The 18,162-nt window shown below is 54.2% G+C and overlaps 1 protein-coding gene across 1 annotated transcript in view; it reads right to left on the bottom strand.

Annotated features, from left to right (window-relative positions):
• The window catches only part of VWA5B1 (von Willebrand factor A domain containing 5B1), a 57,512-nt gene extending 41,477 nt beyond the window's left edge, over nt 1-16,035 (bottom strand). The window contains exons 1-2 of the mRNA XM_045190380.2: nt 15,978-16,035; nt 397-561 (exon numbers count right to left, since the gene is read on the bottom strand). Coding sequence (XP_045046315.2) covers nt 397-535 — 139 coding nt within the window. The 5' untranslated portion in view covers nt 536-561; nt 15,978-16,035. The remainder of the gene's footprint in view (nt 1-396; nt 562-15,977) is intronic.
• Between the last annotated feature and the right edge of the window lie 2,127 nt (nt 16,036-18,162).

Below are 18,162 nucleotides of genomic sequence, written 5' to 3'. Positions count from 1 at the left end.
GGATAGTGGCTTCCCCAAAGTCACAGGGACAAGAGCCACACACCTGGGCCTGGAGGCTCCTGGCTTCCCCTGAGCCTTGAGGCCTCTCCCACTGTGGGGCTGCTGGGAGAAAGTGGAGGCCTGACCATTCGACACAGGTGGGTGTGCCCTGTGGAACCTGAATAGTGCTGAGACAGTTGGCAGGCCTGGGCCCAACCCTGGGCTCAAATCCTGACCTGACTTGCTGCCAGCTTTGAAGCCTGCTGGGCAGAAGCAGCATGCCCATTTTACAGGCGAGGAAACTGAGACTCAAAGAGGTTACAGGACCGGCCTGATGTCAATCAGCCAGTCCTGTTGGGGTGGGGGTTCAATATGAAGGAGGGGTGAAGCTGGGGAAGCCCCAACAGGGCTCCTTACCCTGGAAAGGCAGGGATTCCAGGTTGCCATAGGTGAGGGAGGCAGTCAGACCCAGCGCATACCCACTGACGAAGGAGGTGACATCAGAAGCCGTGAGGGGCAGGGCGGCCCCTGTGGCCTGGTTCAGCAGACCAGGCATCCCGCTGGCTGCTCAGCCTTCAGGGTCTGCAAGAGACAGAGGGGCAGGAAGTGAGGGGCTGCTCCCCACCCCTCCCCAACCCCGTTCTCTCACTTTAGACCCCACAGGCTGTCCGAGCACCCTCCTCTTCCTTTTCCCCAAGCGTTTCCCAGTTAGCGATCCACAACCATGCTGAACTGGAAGAGGAGAAGTGTGAATACCACGTCTTTCCATTTGCCAGCAGAGAAACTGAGGCCAGAAGGCAGGTGACCCACCTGGATTCACTCAGCGGGTGGGTGCATGGCCAGGGTTAGAGCCCAAGCAGATTCACTCATGTCCAGCCTGGAATTCTCCCCAGTGGACACCGCTTTCCTGGCCTGACCCGTTCCTCTGTCAGCCCCATCATCTCTGAGCTGTAGGTGCTTCCTTTGCCGAAGGGAGATTAGAACAGCTCATCAAGTCCCTCCTTCTCTGGTTTCAGTGACTCTACCCACTATAGACAACACTTGGGGCACCAGGGGAATGAGGGGTACACCTCAAAGTTGCCATAGTGAAGGGGGCAAGGATCCCAACAAGTGAGCAGGCTAAAAGCCTGGGAGTCACTCCTGGAACCGCTTTTTCTCTTCTGCCCCCACCCCCAACCTACCCCCAAGGGTTGTGATTTATCTCTGGAAAAGCCCTGGCATCCATCCACGTCTTCCCTTTTCTGTCACCAGTACCCTTGTCTAAGCCACCGCCATCTTTGCCTGGGCTGCACCTCCTAACTGGCCTCTTGAATCTACCACTGCCCCCTCCCCCACTGGCATAATCCATTCCCTACTCAGCAGCCAGAACAAACATAGCCACACGCAAACTGCACGGGTCTCCACCACTCCCACTACCCTCTTCCTCCCACCCGTGGTTTCCTATTGCTCCTAGAATAGAGCCCAAAATCCCTAAGGTGGCCTGGGCCCTGTGTGGTCTGGCCCTGCTGGCCCCTCCAGCTTACCAGTCATCATACTCCCAAACACATTCTGTGGGTCTCCCCAGCTTCCACTGCATCCCCTCAAATGTGTCCTCTCCCTTTTTTGAATGTGTCCTTTGTTGCCTGGAAGAGTCACCCCCAACCCACTTTTAAGCTAGTAATGTGCTACTTATGCTTCGATGATGACTCAGGTTCTCCCGCCCCCCGGCAGGGGATCCAGACCTCCGTGCCCAGTGTCCTTCGCCTGCCCTCAGAGCCAAGTTTCTCTTGCTCAGGGCGTTGGCATAAGTGTGCTGGGGTATGTTTTTTCTGGGAGATTGTTTGCTACTGTCTGTGGTCCCCTTTAGAACGTGTGCTCCGGGAGGGCACGGCTGAGCCTGTGTTTGCTCCGCACCGTGTCCTCAGTGCTGGTTAAGTGAGTAAAAGGATGGATGGCTGCCACCATGCCAGTGTGAAAGACTCTAGAGCACTTCTTAGGGCAACGTGTGGGTTCTCTGCTGGGCTTCTGAGACCCTGGCAGGCAGTCACTGCCTCTGAGGGGTGGTCTGGGAGTGGGAAGTGCAGAGGAACAATGGGTGTGGAATACACATTTGAGATCTGCTTCTCTGTGGGATTTCTCCTCTGCTCCAGCGAAACTGCCATGGACTGCTAGCCTGTTGCCATTTATTTGCCAGGCTTTTCAACGGGTAGTGATTCTTCTGCCTCCTCAAAGAAGGGAGTTCTTCCCTCCAGGTCCCCCCCACCGCTCTCATGTCCCAGCTGGGACCCCCCACGCTCCCAGCCTCTCTGCCAGGCCAGCAGTGACATTTCATTACGTTCTCCTTTGTGGCTCTGGCCCAGACTGCTCTCGGCCCTGGCTTATCTGCACAGGTTGACTGGCAGAAGGAGGTAGATAAGGAGCTGGGGGCTGGAGAGCTGCTGTATCCCCAGCTGCCTTCTCTTTGAGGTTCTCTGGTTTGGGGGCCCCAGCAAAGCCTGGCCACTCGCAGGGGTCAGAACAAGATGGTGGAGTTCATTTCCAGAGCCGCCTCTTGTCTCCCGGTACCCACACCCCTCCCTCCTGCTCGAATCCTGGTTCACTCCTGGGCAGGATGCTGATGGAACTGCAGCTTCAGGCAATGAGCACCCAGATGTGGGGCGAACTGGGCCTTAAGGTTCAGTCCATCTTGGGGTGGAGTGTTGCCAAGGGCATCTTATCCAAACCAGTCTTCTACCCCTGCCCCTGGTGCCCACCCCAGGCTTCCTGGGGACCCCCCTCACCTGGAAAGTGGTGCTTGAATGAGCGGAGTGGATAACACAGGGCAAACTCACTGAGAAAGAATGTTTTAATGATATCAGCCCTCTTAGGAAGAGTAAACTTGAAATTCTTTGGGGCCTAATTAGTGCATGTTTTCACCCATTCATCCAGCATTGGTAAGCCCTGCCTGCATCCCAGGCTCCAAAGTTGCCACTGGGGATGCAAAGAGAAGACACAGCTCGGTCCGAAAGGCGCTTACAGTCTAGACACAGAGGAGCCTGGGCAGCGGGGGAAGAGCTGCAAGAGCAGCTGAACCTGAGTGAACATTAAAAATGTGCCAGGTGCATGTATGGTCTCATTTAACCCCTGCAACAATCTTACCAGGTACATTATTTTGCAGATGAGCATACTGAGGCCTTAAGAGAGGTGTGTTTGCTTTGCACATGAGTTTGGGGTATCTGAAGGACATAGGGGTACAAGAGGTGCTTGTGTAGGGCTTTCTCCTGGGAGGAGCCCAGGGCATCCCTGTGACAGATGGGGACCAGAGGAGAGAATGCTGAGCATCCGCCCTCCAACCATTCCCACCTGGGCTTCGAGTGGACACCAGAACACAGGAAACACCGGGAGACACCTGACAGGGAAGAAGCCACTGATGTGTTCAGGATAGTGTGAGAAGTGAGGGCGTGGCCTCAGGAACGGTGTGAGCAGGTCTGAGGTGGTGTTAGTGCGTCAGGGCCACATGTTCCCTGCCCCACCTGTGTTCCTAATCTGCCAGACACCTGTCTTCGCCCAGGTGCTTGGCTTCCACGATTCTGAATCTGGAAAAAGGGCTAAGAGGGGTGACAGAAAACAGGAGGGGAACTGAATGGGTTGGGAGAAAGCATGGGTGGGGGTGTGGGGATGGAGGGGCCACTACAGACCTTACAGCAGCCATGGGAGAATTGGGGAGAAAAGAGGATTTTTAAGAAAGGGTGCCCTGAATTACAAGTCGGCCCCACTTAATATTCTTTAAGTGTCACAAAGAGCTTTGAATGATGTGTTTCTCTGAATGAAATGTCGTGCTTCTTAATGCTCTAGAACCCGCGAATTCCAAACGACTGCTCTCCTTCAGACAGGCCTCTTTGGAGCCAGACAAACTGAGATTCGAATCCTGGTGGATAACTTAGTGCCTCACTCTCCCTGACGGGTCATTTGCTCCCTGAATGCTAGTCCCCTAATCTAAAAAACTCGGTGAGTGCAGGGGCCACTGGCTTCCTAGATTGAATAAAATGTATGAAGTACCCAGTACAGGGCCTGGCACATAGCAGGTGCTCAATAAACATTTACACTTGAACTAAATGACGGAATGACAGCAACCTCCCTGAACAGATCAGGTTCTTTCCCAATGTTGAGCCTTTTCCTGTGATGATGGTCACCTTCCTTTCTGCTGTACAAAGTCCTGTTCACCATTCAAGACCCAGTTCCATGGTCACCACCTCCACGAAGCACCCCCTGACACCCCAGTCCATCACACATGCCCTCCTCGGGCTTCCACAGCCTATGAGCACTTGTCTGTCACATCCCACATCGCGAAGCACTGTAATCGCCCATCTGCGAGGGCTCGTCTCCCTGCTCCCCCAGGGCTGTGAGCTCTGTAAGAACAGCAGGCGCATCTCCTTCTTGGCCCATGTCCCTGAACAGGGGAGGACTCTTAATGGGGACGTCTACCAAATTCTAATGTTTCATGATCATTGCCAATGTGCATGCCCACTTTCACTTTACAGGCGGGGAAGCTGAGATGCAGAGAAGTCTGGAATCCAGTATTACACAGCTGGTGAGTAATCAGGCTACAAGCCACCTTCCTCCAGAACTTGTCCTTTCCCTTACTGGATGCTTCCCAGTCCCTGCCATGCACAGGAGAGAGTGATGGAGGGGAGGCAGGTGGTCAAGAGGGAGGAAGGGGCAGAGTGAGAACCGGAGCCTGGCGAACTGGGGCTATGGGTCTTGGGGACATGGGGCTGCCCCTGGCTCTGAGGCCTCTCAAGCTGCTGCTGTGATCCTGATTGCACCCCGAGCTCAGCCTGCCCCTGCCCACTCCCCAGCTCCAGAAGATGCCACTGGGGAGGCCTGTGGTCTGGGGCCCTGTTTGGGCCCTGCAATAGCCTGGGTGCAGTGTTCTAGGCTGAGAACAGAGACTGGACCAGCAGGTACTTGCAGCAGGTGCGGTGTGACTTGATTTAGATGCAATAAAGGACAAGCAAGGAGGGAGTAGGGAAGAGTGCTGGGGCCCTGCTTGTCTTTAGTCATCATGTTGGGCATGGGGAATGGCTGCATGAGGGCTCCTGGGGTCAAGGAGAGGGGCCTCTCCACCCCACCCCACCCCCACCTTGCCTGGGAATATTTGCTTCAGGCAGAAATCGGAAAGGGATAAATTGCTTATAGGGGAGTGGCTTAGTCCCTGTATCTAGAGGACTACCTGGTGTTAGAGTCCCTGGATGGCCCCTTCCTGATGGCCTTGGGTCAGTTACTGGGCTGGGCTCTGCCGCTTGCATAATGTGAGACCCTGAGCAAGTTTCTTAACCTCTTCGTGCTGTGGCTTCTGCATCTGTAAAATGGGACCACAATGGTGCCCACCTCCCAGGAAGCTTCATCCCAGAGAGGATGAAGGGGAGAGTGCCTGTCACGTGAGTGGGAAGGAATTGGGCGGAGCCTGACAGGGCTGTGGCTTCTCTTCTCCGTCTTCTCCCCTGGGCCCTCCTGCAAGGCCCACTTCCTGGGCTGCGTGACCCCCGTGCAGGGCTGGGAAGACCCCTCTGATTCTGCCCTTGAAGACGGAATCTGCCCCATCTGCTGTTATCTCCAGTTCAATGTTGTCCCAGAGACAACGTCAGACCTCCTTCTTCCACCTGGAAAGCCATTCTAGAGGCCTCTCACCTTACCCTGTCCAGATCCCCGCCCCTAGATTGTGTCCGCAGAATTGAGGGGCTGAGTGGGCTTAGCCAGGCCTGAGCCAGGTGCAGACTGACCCTACCAAGCAACTCTGGCTCCCTTACTCTGCTACTCTGCCCACTTACCTTGGGCTGGGGGTCCTCATCCTGTTCCCTGTCACTGACCCTGCAGGAGGTCCGAGCTGTCATGTCCTCACTGGGAGCCTGTTCTCTAAGGACTGTTCGCTCACAGACCTGCACCAACACCCCCGTCAAAGTGGGGGCAGGATCTCTGGATTCGGTCTGATGGCCTGATTGTTCTAAGCTTCTAGAATTCTGGGGTTCTCACATTCTGGTCTCCTTCCTCTAAACCCCTTCCCCTTGGGCCCATACCCAGCCGATATAGGTAACAAAGCCATGTGCCTGACACCTCCCCACCCACCCCACGTGCCAGCCAGTCAAGACCACTTGCTCTTTCTCCAGACTTTTCCTGCTTCCATACCTCTTTTGATGCTGCTGGCTCCCCCAAACCACTCCCTGGAGGAGCTCTTACTCATCTTTAAGGCCCAGCTCAAATGCCACCAACTCCATGAAGCCTTCTTGGAGTTCTGAGCTGGAAACGATTGCCCTCAACTAGCATATTCTCAGGTCGGCTATCTCATTATCCATGTGTGGTATGCCCATTCAACAGAAGTATATGGAGTACCTACTATGTGCCAGACACTGGGCTAGGCCTGGGCCACAGCGGTGAATAAGATGGACAAGGACCCTGCCCCGAGGCTGTGTCTTGGTCCTACTCCCCACCCACCCAGCTAGGAGGCTGTCAGCTCCCAGAACTCCAGCCCACAGCTCTTTTTCTCCCCAGACGGTCCACAGCTGGGGCTCAACAGTGAATCGAATGGATGGATGGCATGTGCTCGTTTGTTGAATGAATGAATGAGTGGGTGAATGAAGGAATGAGTAAGATGGAATGTGTTAGGGATAGGAATAGGGTTTGGCTATGGGTTCAGTTAAAGAATCTAGTAGTGAAGAAAATCCCTCTATTTTAGCCCAAAGCCTATAGGAATACATCCCAGAGATAGGTGTAGTCTCCTCTTGGGTGGGGAGTTTGGGTGGGGGGGATGGTCAGGACAGAAATTGCCCGGGCCTCGCAGTGCTTAGTGTGCCCACATGACCGCAAGGGCCTGGAGGCGGGCCACGGGGACGTCCAGGACTGGCGGCCCAGCTGCATCCGGACCAGCTGAAGGAGGGACAGGGAGGCACGCCCAGATCTGAAAACTCCAGATAAATAAGGGCTGTCTGCAGAGTTTCTGATCGAGTCTTTGTCGTATAAAATTAAAGAGAAGGCGGTTTAAATACACATAAATGGTGCCGGCTGACAGGTGGACAAATGTGTGTTCCCTGGGGAGCAATGAGGTGCCAGTGCTGGAGTCTCTGCCCCCTGAGGGTCCCTCAGAAAATGAGCCCCCCCTTGGTGGGAAAACTGGACTCCATTTACACAAATTCAGTCTCCACCCACCTTTCCAGGGGCACACATGTGAAGTGAGCTCCTGGCTGAGCGGCCGGCATCCCCGTGCCCCACTGAAAGGCACTACTGAATGGATTCTCTGTGTGGCTCGGCCACATCCGTGTCTCCGGCCCATCGCTCCCTGTCTGCTGAGGAGCTCCTGGGATGATGGCGCAAAGAGAGGGCTGTTTGGGAATCCAGCCTGGAGCCATGTCCCCTCCAGATCTGCTTTCTTGCACCTCTGAGTGGCAAAATGACAGACGAGAGAGCTAATTCCTGCTCCTGGACCCTGCCTTGCCTCCTCCATAACAAGCACTTCCTCACTGGAACGCTTCTTTGAGGCTCAGTGTCACTCTGCATGATGGGCACGTGCAGTGGCAGTTTGTTTCCCAGATCCTCGTGAGGGATACAAGTGAGGTGCTGTGTGTGAAGTGCCCCCCTCAGCACCTCCTCCTCAACCAATGCTGGCGATCACTTTTGTTCCCCTCTGTCTTTGGGACTTCTTTCTGGTCTGGTCCTCCACCAACTTAGACTGCTTCTGGGCTCCTGATTTTGGCATTTCCCCATGGCCACCCACTGTCCCCAGACCTGCCCTTCAGCCACCCTAGAGACCGCCTTTCCCCGGGTGCCCAGGCTAGGTATTGACTGAAGGGTAGATTCCTTGCTTTAGTTTCCCTCTGGGGTCCCAGGGTGGGTTGTGCCAAGTTGTGAGGCTGCTGCCACCACATGCCATCCCCTCAGGTGGCATGGAGAGGCTATGTGTGCCGGGGGCACTGGACATGGACTCAAAGCTCCCAGGCCCAAGCGCCAGCTCTGCCACGGACCCCACGTGGGCCCCGGACTGGAACTCTGCTGTCACCTGCTCCCAGTGCCCACCTCTCAGGCCTGGCATACAGGGGTCCTGGGGGCTGTGAAGACTGGCGGGCTGCCCGCTTTGTGTCTGTCCTGGCCAACACCCCTGAGAGTGTAAACCCCAGAGTAGGGACCAATGCTGTCCTGTTCCTTGTTATAGTCCCCAGCACATGGAGTGCGGGCTGACACAGTTCTTTAAGATAATAAACAGCTAACACATATTGAGTAATTAATATCTACCAGGCATTGCTCTAACTGCCTTCCATGGATTGGCTCAGGTGACCCTCAGGACAGCCCTGTGAAGCAGGCCTGCCTATGTTGCAGGTGAGGAAACGGAGGCCCAGACGGGGTACATCTCCTGCCCAAGCGGACGCACTTGCAAGTGGTCCAGCTGGTGTTTGGTCTCTGGCTTCCAGAACGGACCTCTTACCCACAGGGCCTCCTCACCCCTCAGTGTTTGCAGAATGAGTGAGCGACTGATCGGGAGAGGGTCACCTCCTAACCACCCTGGGCCGTGGCATCTGCATCTAACATATGAAGAGGTGAACCTGGAGAATTAACCCTGTTCCCTTTTCTCAAGGGATAGTACAGGGTGCCTCTTTAAGGAGTCTGCCCGTCTGACTTGTTGGCTCTGCTCCCAGAGGCAACGTCGAGTGGTTCTGGAATGCCCCAGGCATGATATCATTTGACCCCTGTAAGACCCCTGTGAAGCTGATCATCTTCACTTTACAAGTCAGGACACCGAAGCCTAGAGAGGTCCAGTGTATCTCGAGGTCACACAGCGAGTCCAGGTTAGAGTTAGAATTTGAACCCAAGCAGCCTTGCTCCAGATCCCGTGTTGTTAGCTGTGTCCTTCCGCGGCCTGCTAGCACGTCCAGGTACCGAGGCCCCGTCAGCGCACCCGCTTGCTCTTACTCAGACTCTGTGATTCCTCCGCACAGGCGGGGACGAAAACCTGAGGTTCCTCTCTCCAGCACCCGCAGCGCCTGCCGTGCTGCAGTTCCTTCCTGGTGGGGCGGGGGGGCGCTGAGGAGTGGGAGTGGGGAGGGGCAATGGCCTCCTTCCCCACGCCTGGAGCAGAGATGATGGCTCAAAGCCATGGCCGTCCTACAGAATCAGCACACTGGGACCACAGTGGACACATGGAGAGGCCTCCAGATGGATCCTCTGCGGCGACTTCCTGCCGAGGAACCTCAGAAGGAGTTGGCAGTGTCCCTTTTCTTAGCAGGACTCCAGCTCGCGAAACGCCAGCTGTGTTCATAGGGAATGGGGAGCCAGTTGAAGAGGCATGTATAGGATACAGGGTTCCCCATCTGCACCCAGGTTTTAAGGAGATAGGATTTAGAAGTCCCTGACACTTAGAATAAAGTGTCACGGAGCCAGGCACTGTGCTAAGCAGTTCGTGTGCCTTATCGTCACACTGATGTCTCAGGACTCTGTGAGAGCTTTTTGTTTTCTTTGCAGAACGTGGGTGAACATAAGCGAGGGTCAGAGGCTCGAAGTCCAAGGGAAGGTAAGTGACGGGTCTGGGACTTGCACCGAGGCAGTGTCATTCCCGAGCCTCTGCGTTTACCACGCTACACCATAGCGACATCCACAGAAGAGAAGCAAAAGAAGGCCTTCTCTCGGAGAGTGCAAGGGACAAGTAGGGCTTGTCAGCAGCAGAGACTAAGCCAGCCAGGGGCAGGTGATCAGCAGTCCCTTTGGTCACTAGCCTGAGGAGCAGGAGCTGCGGCTCTCGAGTCCCAACAGTTAGGCTGAAGCCAGGCTCTGGCGTGTACCTCTGAGTGACATGGGCAACTAACTTCACCTGGCCGAGCCTGTTTCCTGATCTGTAAAGGGGGTGTAGTGGCTGGCCTGCTTCCTAGTATCTTTATGAAGAAACGAAGCAATGCGTGTAACGAGCTAAGCATGGTGTGATGAGCTGGCACTGGGCAAGGGCTCCTTAATTGTGGACAGGTGTGTGTGACTCAGGTGAGGAGGTCAGGGGCCAAGCTAAGGCGGTGTGAACAAAACAGGGCTGACTTTTAAAGGTGAGTCGGCAGCTTTGGCCTGTGAGCGAAAGGTGGGTTGAGGGGTGAAGCTGGTCAAGGCCACATATCTCAACAGGCTTGGGAGAAATCTCTTAGAAAGGGGATATCTTAGAAAAGCCTTCATTCTTTTCTAAGGTTCAAAGACTTGAAAATGATGGAATGACAAGTAGCGCAGCAAGGTCCTTGTCCCTGACCGACTTTCCCTCCCCAATTCACCACTGAGCCATAAAGTAATAAGCTCTCATGCTTCCTATGAAGCAATTTATAGTCAAAGTCCTTTCACATCCATGAATTAATTGGAGCATTCTGAGTAGAAGCAAAAGAAAAGTTATAATCCCTATTTGAAGGACCAGAGGACCGAGGCTCAGAGGGGAAGTAACACGAGAGAATTGGAGCTCGCATGGCAGAGCTTTCTCCATGATATGGGCTGAATGGATGTCTGTGGTCTCCTCACCCCCAATTCATATGTGGAAGCTTCGGTCCACAATGTGATGGTATTGGAGTGGGGGGCGAGGAGCTTTTAGGAGGTGATTAGGTTTAGATGAGGTCACGAGGGTGGAGCCCTCCCAATGGGATTATATATAAGAAGAGGAAGAATCCAGAGCTCCTTTTCTCTATCTTGTGAGGACACAGCAAGAAGGGGCCCAGCTGTCTACAAATCAGGAAGAGGCCCTCGCCCAGCCATGCTGGCAACCTTGCTCCAGTTCCAGCCTCCAGAACTGGGAGAAGTAAATTGCTGTCTAAGCCGCCCAGTCTGTAGTATTTTTGTTAGAGCAATGCTCGCTGACTAAGACCAACTTGCTGCTTTGCGAAGCTGGGACTTGAGTGGCAGAAGCTGAGTTCACTGGCCATGAGGCGTTGGGGTTTGCTGCTCAGAGTTGAGTGTTCGTGGCCAACATTGGAGAATAAGATGCTCCTTCACCTCTTCTTCCGTTTCCTGTTCACATTTTCATAAAGGCTATGACACCCTTCTCTTGAAGAAGCCAGACCCCGATTGCCATGCTGTTGGGCTGATCTTTCTGTTCCTCCTCCTCTGGCACATGGCAGGCTGCAGCTCCCTGCCCCCAGAGGGCGTGGCTGTGTGTCTTGCTTCGGCCAATGAACAGTGAAGGTGAAGTGTGCCACTTCTGGGCAGAAGCTATAAAAGCTAGTGTGTAATTGGCCTTGTCGTGTTCCCTGCTACGGTGATTGGAGAGATATGTGTCCATGAGGAGCTTCTGTTTACCTGGATCTAGGAGTGCCTGTGTTATGTGACAATATGTGTGACCTGCTTTGGATGTGTGACTTGAGTAAGAATGAAAACATCACTGCTTCTTACTGTAACATAACCTAATCTAACTTGGCTAGTAAAATTGCTAATGTTTGGGTCTTTGAGCAAAGAGGATGCTTCTGGGACAGAAACCACAATATTGGGAAAGGAGATGGGGGGAGGGGAGATTGGCCAGTGGGGTCCACTGAAATATATGCTCCATGAAGGTGGATATTTTGGTGCATTTTATAGATAGTTGTATTCCCAGTGCCTATAGGAGTGCCTGGCTATCAGCAGGGGCTCAGTAAATGTTAAAGGAGTGAATGAAGCAAGAGACTTGAAAAGCAAACGTGCATGATTTTGGAAGGAGCTCCATAGTCATTCACTCACTTGTTCTTCCATAATCTCTACAAATATTAAACACTGACCTCATGAGCTCTCCATATTCCCTCCCCCCAGCCCCCCGCTCCAATCGATGGGCCAGAAAAAGCCCATTTCAAGTGAAATCCACTTAAAATAGGGATCAGAACTCCATGGGAAATAGTGAGTGAGAAAGGTTTTCCACTGGGATTTTATTTTGAAAAATGAAACTGAAAATACAAAAATAGAGTCTTGCATTGGACCAAAATACGATTATAATTATGACCATGTGTTAAAGCTTTCAACGACCAAAGAACAAGTCAAGGATTGATTGGGTTGGGGAGGGGGATAATTGTTTTGAACAAAACGATGTGCTGGCAGGACATGACATTTTTTCATTTCGTATTTCAGTGCCGAAGCACAGTCAGTAAAGTTTCCCACCATGAACTCACTGTTGCTGGTGTTCTCTTCTTCAGTTGTTAATCGGCCGACCTTGGCCAAGTTCTCATTTGTCTGTGACTTTGTGGGGCATTAGGAGAATCTCTAGTGTCCCCTTTGACTGGCTTCATTAAATACCACAATTTTCACAAGATACCAGCTTCCCCATTCAATCCTTTAGCACTGCATCGTCAGCTGCTGACCCCGCCCAACAGCCAAAGAGAACCTGCTGGACACAGATGTTAAGTGATGGGCAGGGATCGATGCTGGCATTGGGCAAAGAGAGATGTCCACGCAGGGACTATGTTTAAGAAGAATTAAAATTCTTCTATTATGGTGACTTTTTAAAAAAAAAAAAACCCATGGCCCCACATCTGTAGGGTGTCAGATAACGGTTACTCAGACCCCTGCACAGGGTCTGAACGAGGAATGGGAGAGCCACGGTAAAGCAGGTAGACTCATCCCTTGCCCTCCAGCCGCTCTCACCCATGGCTCCCTTCTAGGCTGTGCTGGGAGTGTCCCCTCCAGCTGCCTGTCCTGACTCTGTGTCACCCATGGAAGGAACCACTTGGCAGTGTCCCCAGTGTGGTTATGGGAAGAGGAAAAGAGCTTTGTATTGAGGTCACTTGAGACCTTTGTCTCAGGGACATTCACAGCACATCACCTAGCCAAAGGTTTTCAATCTGGGGGCTGGGGTCCCTCCAATCCCAGTCAGGATACCAGAGGTGAAATTTCAACTCGGGTTTGTCAGTATGTCTTCCTGAGGTCCCGATCTGGTCCCAGGGCTTCTCTGTTCAAGGACTGCCAAAGCCTTAACTGAAGCTCGAGTCCTTCATGTGAAGTCCAGCCTTCCTGATGGTCACTCCAGTCCCCCTGCAGCCTGATCCCACATTGCTCCTCCACTCTTGCCCCATGTTCCTGACAAACCAGAGTCATTGCTCCTCCCCGGGTCCCCTGTGAGCGCCAACTCCATGCCCTTGCTATGCTCTTCCCTCAACCCAGAGCACCGATGCCCCATTCTATGCTTCTAAACCTCCTTATCTACCCTCTGGGCCCTTTCAAGTCCCACCTCCTCCCTGAAGGCTTTCCCGATTCTTTTCTCTGGATGGGACACTCCCTCCTCTGAGCCCCCTGGGATACAGCCTCACCCCACCACACCCCGCTGTCACGATCGCCCTCCATGGGACTGTGTAACATCTCTCCTAGAGGGCAACGTCCTCATTTCGGTGTCTCTTGGGGCACCCAGGACGTAGCACGTCCCCAGGCCCTATTTGACGAACATTCCCCACTTCATTTCTGGGGAAATGGCTCTGTCCTTTGCTATGTGACCTTACACCTAGCTCTCTGAGCTCTCCAAGACTCAGTTTCATCAACTATAAAACGGGAATTAAGTACAAGATTATGGATAAGGTACCTGGTGAGGGGATGTCACAAGGCAGGGATGACAATGGCCTCCTCACTCTAGCTTCCCTTTCTCTGTTTTCTTTTGTAGGCTCACTTCTCAGGGCCAGGACGAAAGTGAGGCAAGTGACTGATCATCGTAGGCAAAAATCCCCCAAGGTCCAATATCAGGCTCTCCCCTCTATCCCAAAGTGGTCGAGCCCTGCGCTGCTCCAGTGTGTGAGCAGACGGCTTGCACAGGTCTGCCTCCAGGCTGGCCCTGGCCAGGTGCCTGGGCATTCTCCTCTTGCTTGCTCAGTGAGGTCTCCAACCCAGGAGATCTTCTCATGGGTGCTGGTTTACATAACCTTGGCTAATGGATGAATGCTAGTCTCCCCACTTGAGACTGCAAGCTCCCTAAGGACAGAGACCCAGTGCCCAGCCCAGGGCTTCACGTCAAATGGGCACCCAGTGATGAAACACTTTTTGTTCCTTTCCCTCTTGTTACCCTAGCTTGTCTGTTCATTCAAACTGACTTACTTGATACCAGCTGACCAAAACCTTGCTGCACCTCCCAATCCTGCCTGTAGTCATGCCTCTGGCCACATATAAAGCTTCCTGCTCCTCTTTATCCACCCATATTTCCACATCCTGCCGTTGCTTCCTCCAAGTTCCCATTCTAAGTTCCCATTCTAACGTCAACTCCTCCAAAAAGCCTTCTTAGCCCCGCACTGAGCACTCCTGATCTCAACCCCCTCTCCAAGAGGGTTGCACGGGTCAGCTGCACCGCTGGATGAGGAACCCAGGGAGCAGGGGCTAGAGAAAAGCTCCAGGTGGGAGGGCTCAGTGAGCACATTCTCTTAAAAGAGGCTAATGGGATGAAAGGATTTGTGTTCCTGGTGACCGTATTTTGTCCACTGATCCCAGTGGGCCGTTCCCAATGCCCCCATGGAAGTCTTTTGACTTCTTTCGTATGGTGACCCTCTGCTTGGGATGGCCCAAGCTCCCTTCCCAGTCTGGCTGGACTGAGGATGCCTGTGAGACCACAGGAAATCTAAGTTAGCTTGGCCATTGGTTGCCCAGGTCATGTAGTACTTACATTACCTTAGTCAGGAGGTACTAAGAGAGGTCCATTTACCCAACAGACAGGACAACTTGAACCTGAGCAGGAGCTCAAAGCCAGAGTTCTAGAGGAGCCACTGACCTGGAGCCTCCAGGTGCCTCTTTCACTGTCCCTGTTCCCCCCAGGATTGTCCCTTTCCCTGTGGAACCGACATCATATGTGTGCTAAGCAGAGACCACCAGTCGGTGGGCACTCAGAGCTGAGCACAATGAGGCAGACCAGGGGGACAGAAACGCCACTCTTCCCTCCGGACCTAGGACAATGTCACAGGCAGCCCATTCCACCAGGCAGCAAACCAATGGCCAGTGGCTGGAGTGCCCTCTGAGAGCTTCGCCTGGCCAGGATTTGAGGCTGGCCCTCCACAGACCCCAGGTTACCTTGGACTGGGGAAGATGCTCAGAACCCCAGTCGCCCCCAGCCCAGTAGCCTTGGCCTGTCTCGCGACAGAAAAGCAGTGGGGCCTGCCAGACCTCTCCTCAAGGCACAGGGTCCATCTCGCCTTGGGCCTCAGATCTTCACCAAGGTGGGTCTAGGCTGGAAACAGCCAAAGCACTGTCCCCAGAGAGCAATGCTAACCAAGGCTGGGTGGCAGGGAGACTGCATGCCACTACCACACCAGGCCTTGGGAATCCTGCCCAGCAGCCAGCCTCTGGGTCAAGTTTAATCTACAATTGTCTGCATGTGCGCATGTGTGCGCTTGCCTGGATGCACACATGTGCGTGACCCACACTCTTAAATCTCTGCGCACCAACACAGGACGTCCCACACAGGTACCCCTAAACGTGTAAGTACATTGACACACGCCACCCCTCCCATCATGTAGCTCACTCCATCCGCGGCATTGCCCTCCACATACTTGCCCACACACTTCTCAAGCACCCATCCCCACATTCAGCCCGTGCGCTCCGCGGCCCCCGACCCCCAGTCCAGCCAACCAATGGAGGCTCCGTGCCCTCCGCCTTCCTCCCCTGAGCGGGGGCTGGGGTTCGTGGTGCCCTTTGAGCCTCTGCCCAGCTGCCATGACCCGGCTGGGTTCAGACTGTGGAAGCCAGGGAACAGGCTCCCGCGCAAGCCAAGGAGGAGAGAAAGAGCGCTCTGCCCCCTAAGTCTTCTTCCAAAAAGGAAAGAAAGGCGAATAGGGACAGAGACAGGAAGGTGCCTGTTGCTCTGGGGGTGTGGGGGTGGAGAGCAGCGAGGAGGTCTGTCCTCCTGTCCCCCAGCCTCTGTCTGCTGCGCCGCGGGGCCGCGCGGCGCGGAGGGAGCCGGGACGGAACTGTTGCAGCTGCTGCAGGACGTGTTATGACGGGACTTCCAGCGGCTCCTGACATCTTAGCAGGCGCCGCTGCCGCACTTCGGCGCTGAGTGCCCCCGCGCCCGCCCGAGGACCCCTTCTCCCTCCTGGAGTCCCGCTTACCTGGTAGCAACCTGGGGGACGCGGTACTCTGAGAAGGGCGCGCACTCGGCCGGAGGCTTTGGGGACGGTCACTGGAGGGCAGCGGGCGCGAGCCCGTCAGGCAGGGGTGAATAGCCCGCAGAGCTCCTGACCGCCCTGGGGCCCTGGAGGACGGACAGGAGAAGACGGGGACTGGGAGACAGTGGAAACAGGTGGCAGGGGTGGGAGGGGGGCTGTTGAGAGAAGGGGAGGAGGGAGGCAGAGACAGAGAGGAGAGAGAGACACCGGAGGAGAAGCAGACAGACACAAGGAGAAAGAGAAGCAGAGAGAATCACAAACAGAAAAAAAGACGGGGAGAGAGAGAGAGAGAATAGATGAATTAGAGCAGCAACATGTGGTCGTGTTATCTCTTACTTCTAGTGCTGGAACATCCTGAGCCTGTCTTCTGCTGATCCACCTCTCTGTGAGTGCAAGCACACAATGTACACACCCTCACTCACACACGCACATGCCCACTGACACTGAGAGGCACACAAATTTACCACACGCACACACACGCTCTCTCTTTCGCACACAGACACAGACACACTTGGGACAGCCCCGCTGCCAGCCCCTCATCCTCACACAAGCTGGACCAGCCCTTACCTTGCCCCGGAAGCAACATGTGTCTGGGCAAATACTCCCTCTGTCCACAGTGCCAGCGTCTGCTTCCCTTACCCAGAACTGCTGGACAGGGCACACAGGGCCCTGCTCCAGTGCCCCAGCCCAGCGCCCACTGCCCTGGCAGCCGGCTTGATCGATGCCCACATTGCGATGGCTGTTTAGGTGGCCTGCAGGAAGCAGAGCCATTTGTTTTGTCAGAGCGTAACCATGACAATCACCCCATGCGCACACCGCTGGTGCTACTCCCCCCTCACCCCACCCCTCCCCCTTTCTCTGGAGCAGGGAGAAAGCAGGAGGCCACTTAGCAGCCTCTGCTAATTCCTGCTGGGGCTGATGGAAAGGACCTGGCCAGTGATAACAGGTTTGCGGGGCAGCTCCTCCCCTGGAATGGAGCTGCCTCTGGGTTAATGAGCACAGTGCAGGGCCTGCCTGCACCCTGGGGCCACTCTGCATGGGACCAGAGCTGAGCTGGCCTCTTCTGCAACTCCTTGTCCCCCTGGCAAGTCCACTTTAGGGCCAAATGATACAAGCTGCCAATCCACTCCCCTCACACGGCCACGATGCAACCTAGCCAATGGCTCTGGCTACCGTGGTGGGCATGGGTAGGCCATCTGCTGAGACCTTTGGGCATGTCTGTCTAGCCGTAGCATCCCTGAGCCATCACCTCTGGTCCCGGTCATGCCAAAGCCACAAGGGAAATGCTTAGGCTTTTGGGTGCAGCCCTGGGAAGAATGAGACTAGAGGTCTGGTCTCTGGGTTCACAGTTGGACAGCCCACGGAGCCAGAGGGTTCTCATGATCAAGGACACGTAGATCTAGAAGCCAAGAGGTCTGCTGGGTGGGACTGTGAAACCTCATTTTGGAGTCTAGAGTAAGAGGATAAATGCCTCAGAAGTACAAGGCAGAGCTAATGATCAGACACCTATACATCTTATTTAGTCCTCATGAAGACCCCAAGAAGATGGGCTTTATCCCAATTTTATAGAGAAACTGTAGATTTGAGAGGTGGAGTAAATTGCCCAAGTCTCCATGGCAAGGAAGTGACAGAGCAGGGATTCGAACTCATGCCTGTCACATCCCCATGCCTGGGGAGGTTTGATTCCACTTGGTGGGTCTTTCATATCTGTCACTGTGTACCAGGCACTGCATGCAAGGCCTGGAAAAGGTATGTGCTCACTTATTCTGCACCAAATGCTGGGATGTTGATGCTATGCTCCTCATTTGAAAAATGAGCTCAGAGAGATGAAGTAACGTGTGCAAGGCTGCACAGCACTTAGCTGTCCACAGCTAAAATGCTAGTCCAGGTCTGTCTGACTCCATCTTTCCACACTGCCTAGGTAACAGATGACATGTGGTCTTAGCCAGAAGCCTGAGAATCAATGATTCTACCATTAGAATCCCTGAGAGATTTAAGTCCCAACCAGACCTTCATTAAAGGTCGACCTGAAACCCTGGTCCCATCATTGCAGGTGTCAGCCAGCTGAGAGGGGAGGCCTAGCAAGAGAATTTTGGAGAACAGTTTGGAGGGAGGGATCTGGGGGATC

This window comes from Desmodus rotundus, chromosome 3, assembly GCF_022682495.2.
Source record: "Desmodus rotundus isolate HL8 chromosome 3, HLdesRot8A.1, whole genome shotgun sequence".
Taxonomy (NCBI): Eukaryota; Metazoa; Chordata; class Mammalia; order Chiroptera; family Phyllostomidae; genus Desmodus; species Desmodus rotundus.
The sequence above is the reverse complement of the archived record's forward strand: the minus strand, read 5'-3'. Positions and strand labels throughout refer to the sequence as shown.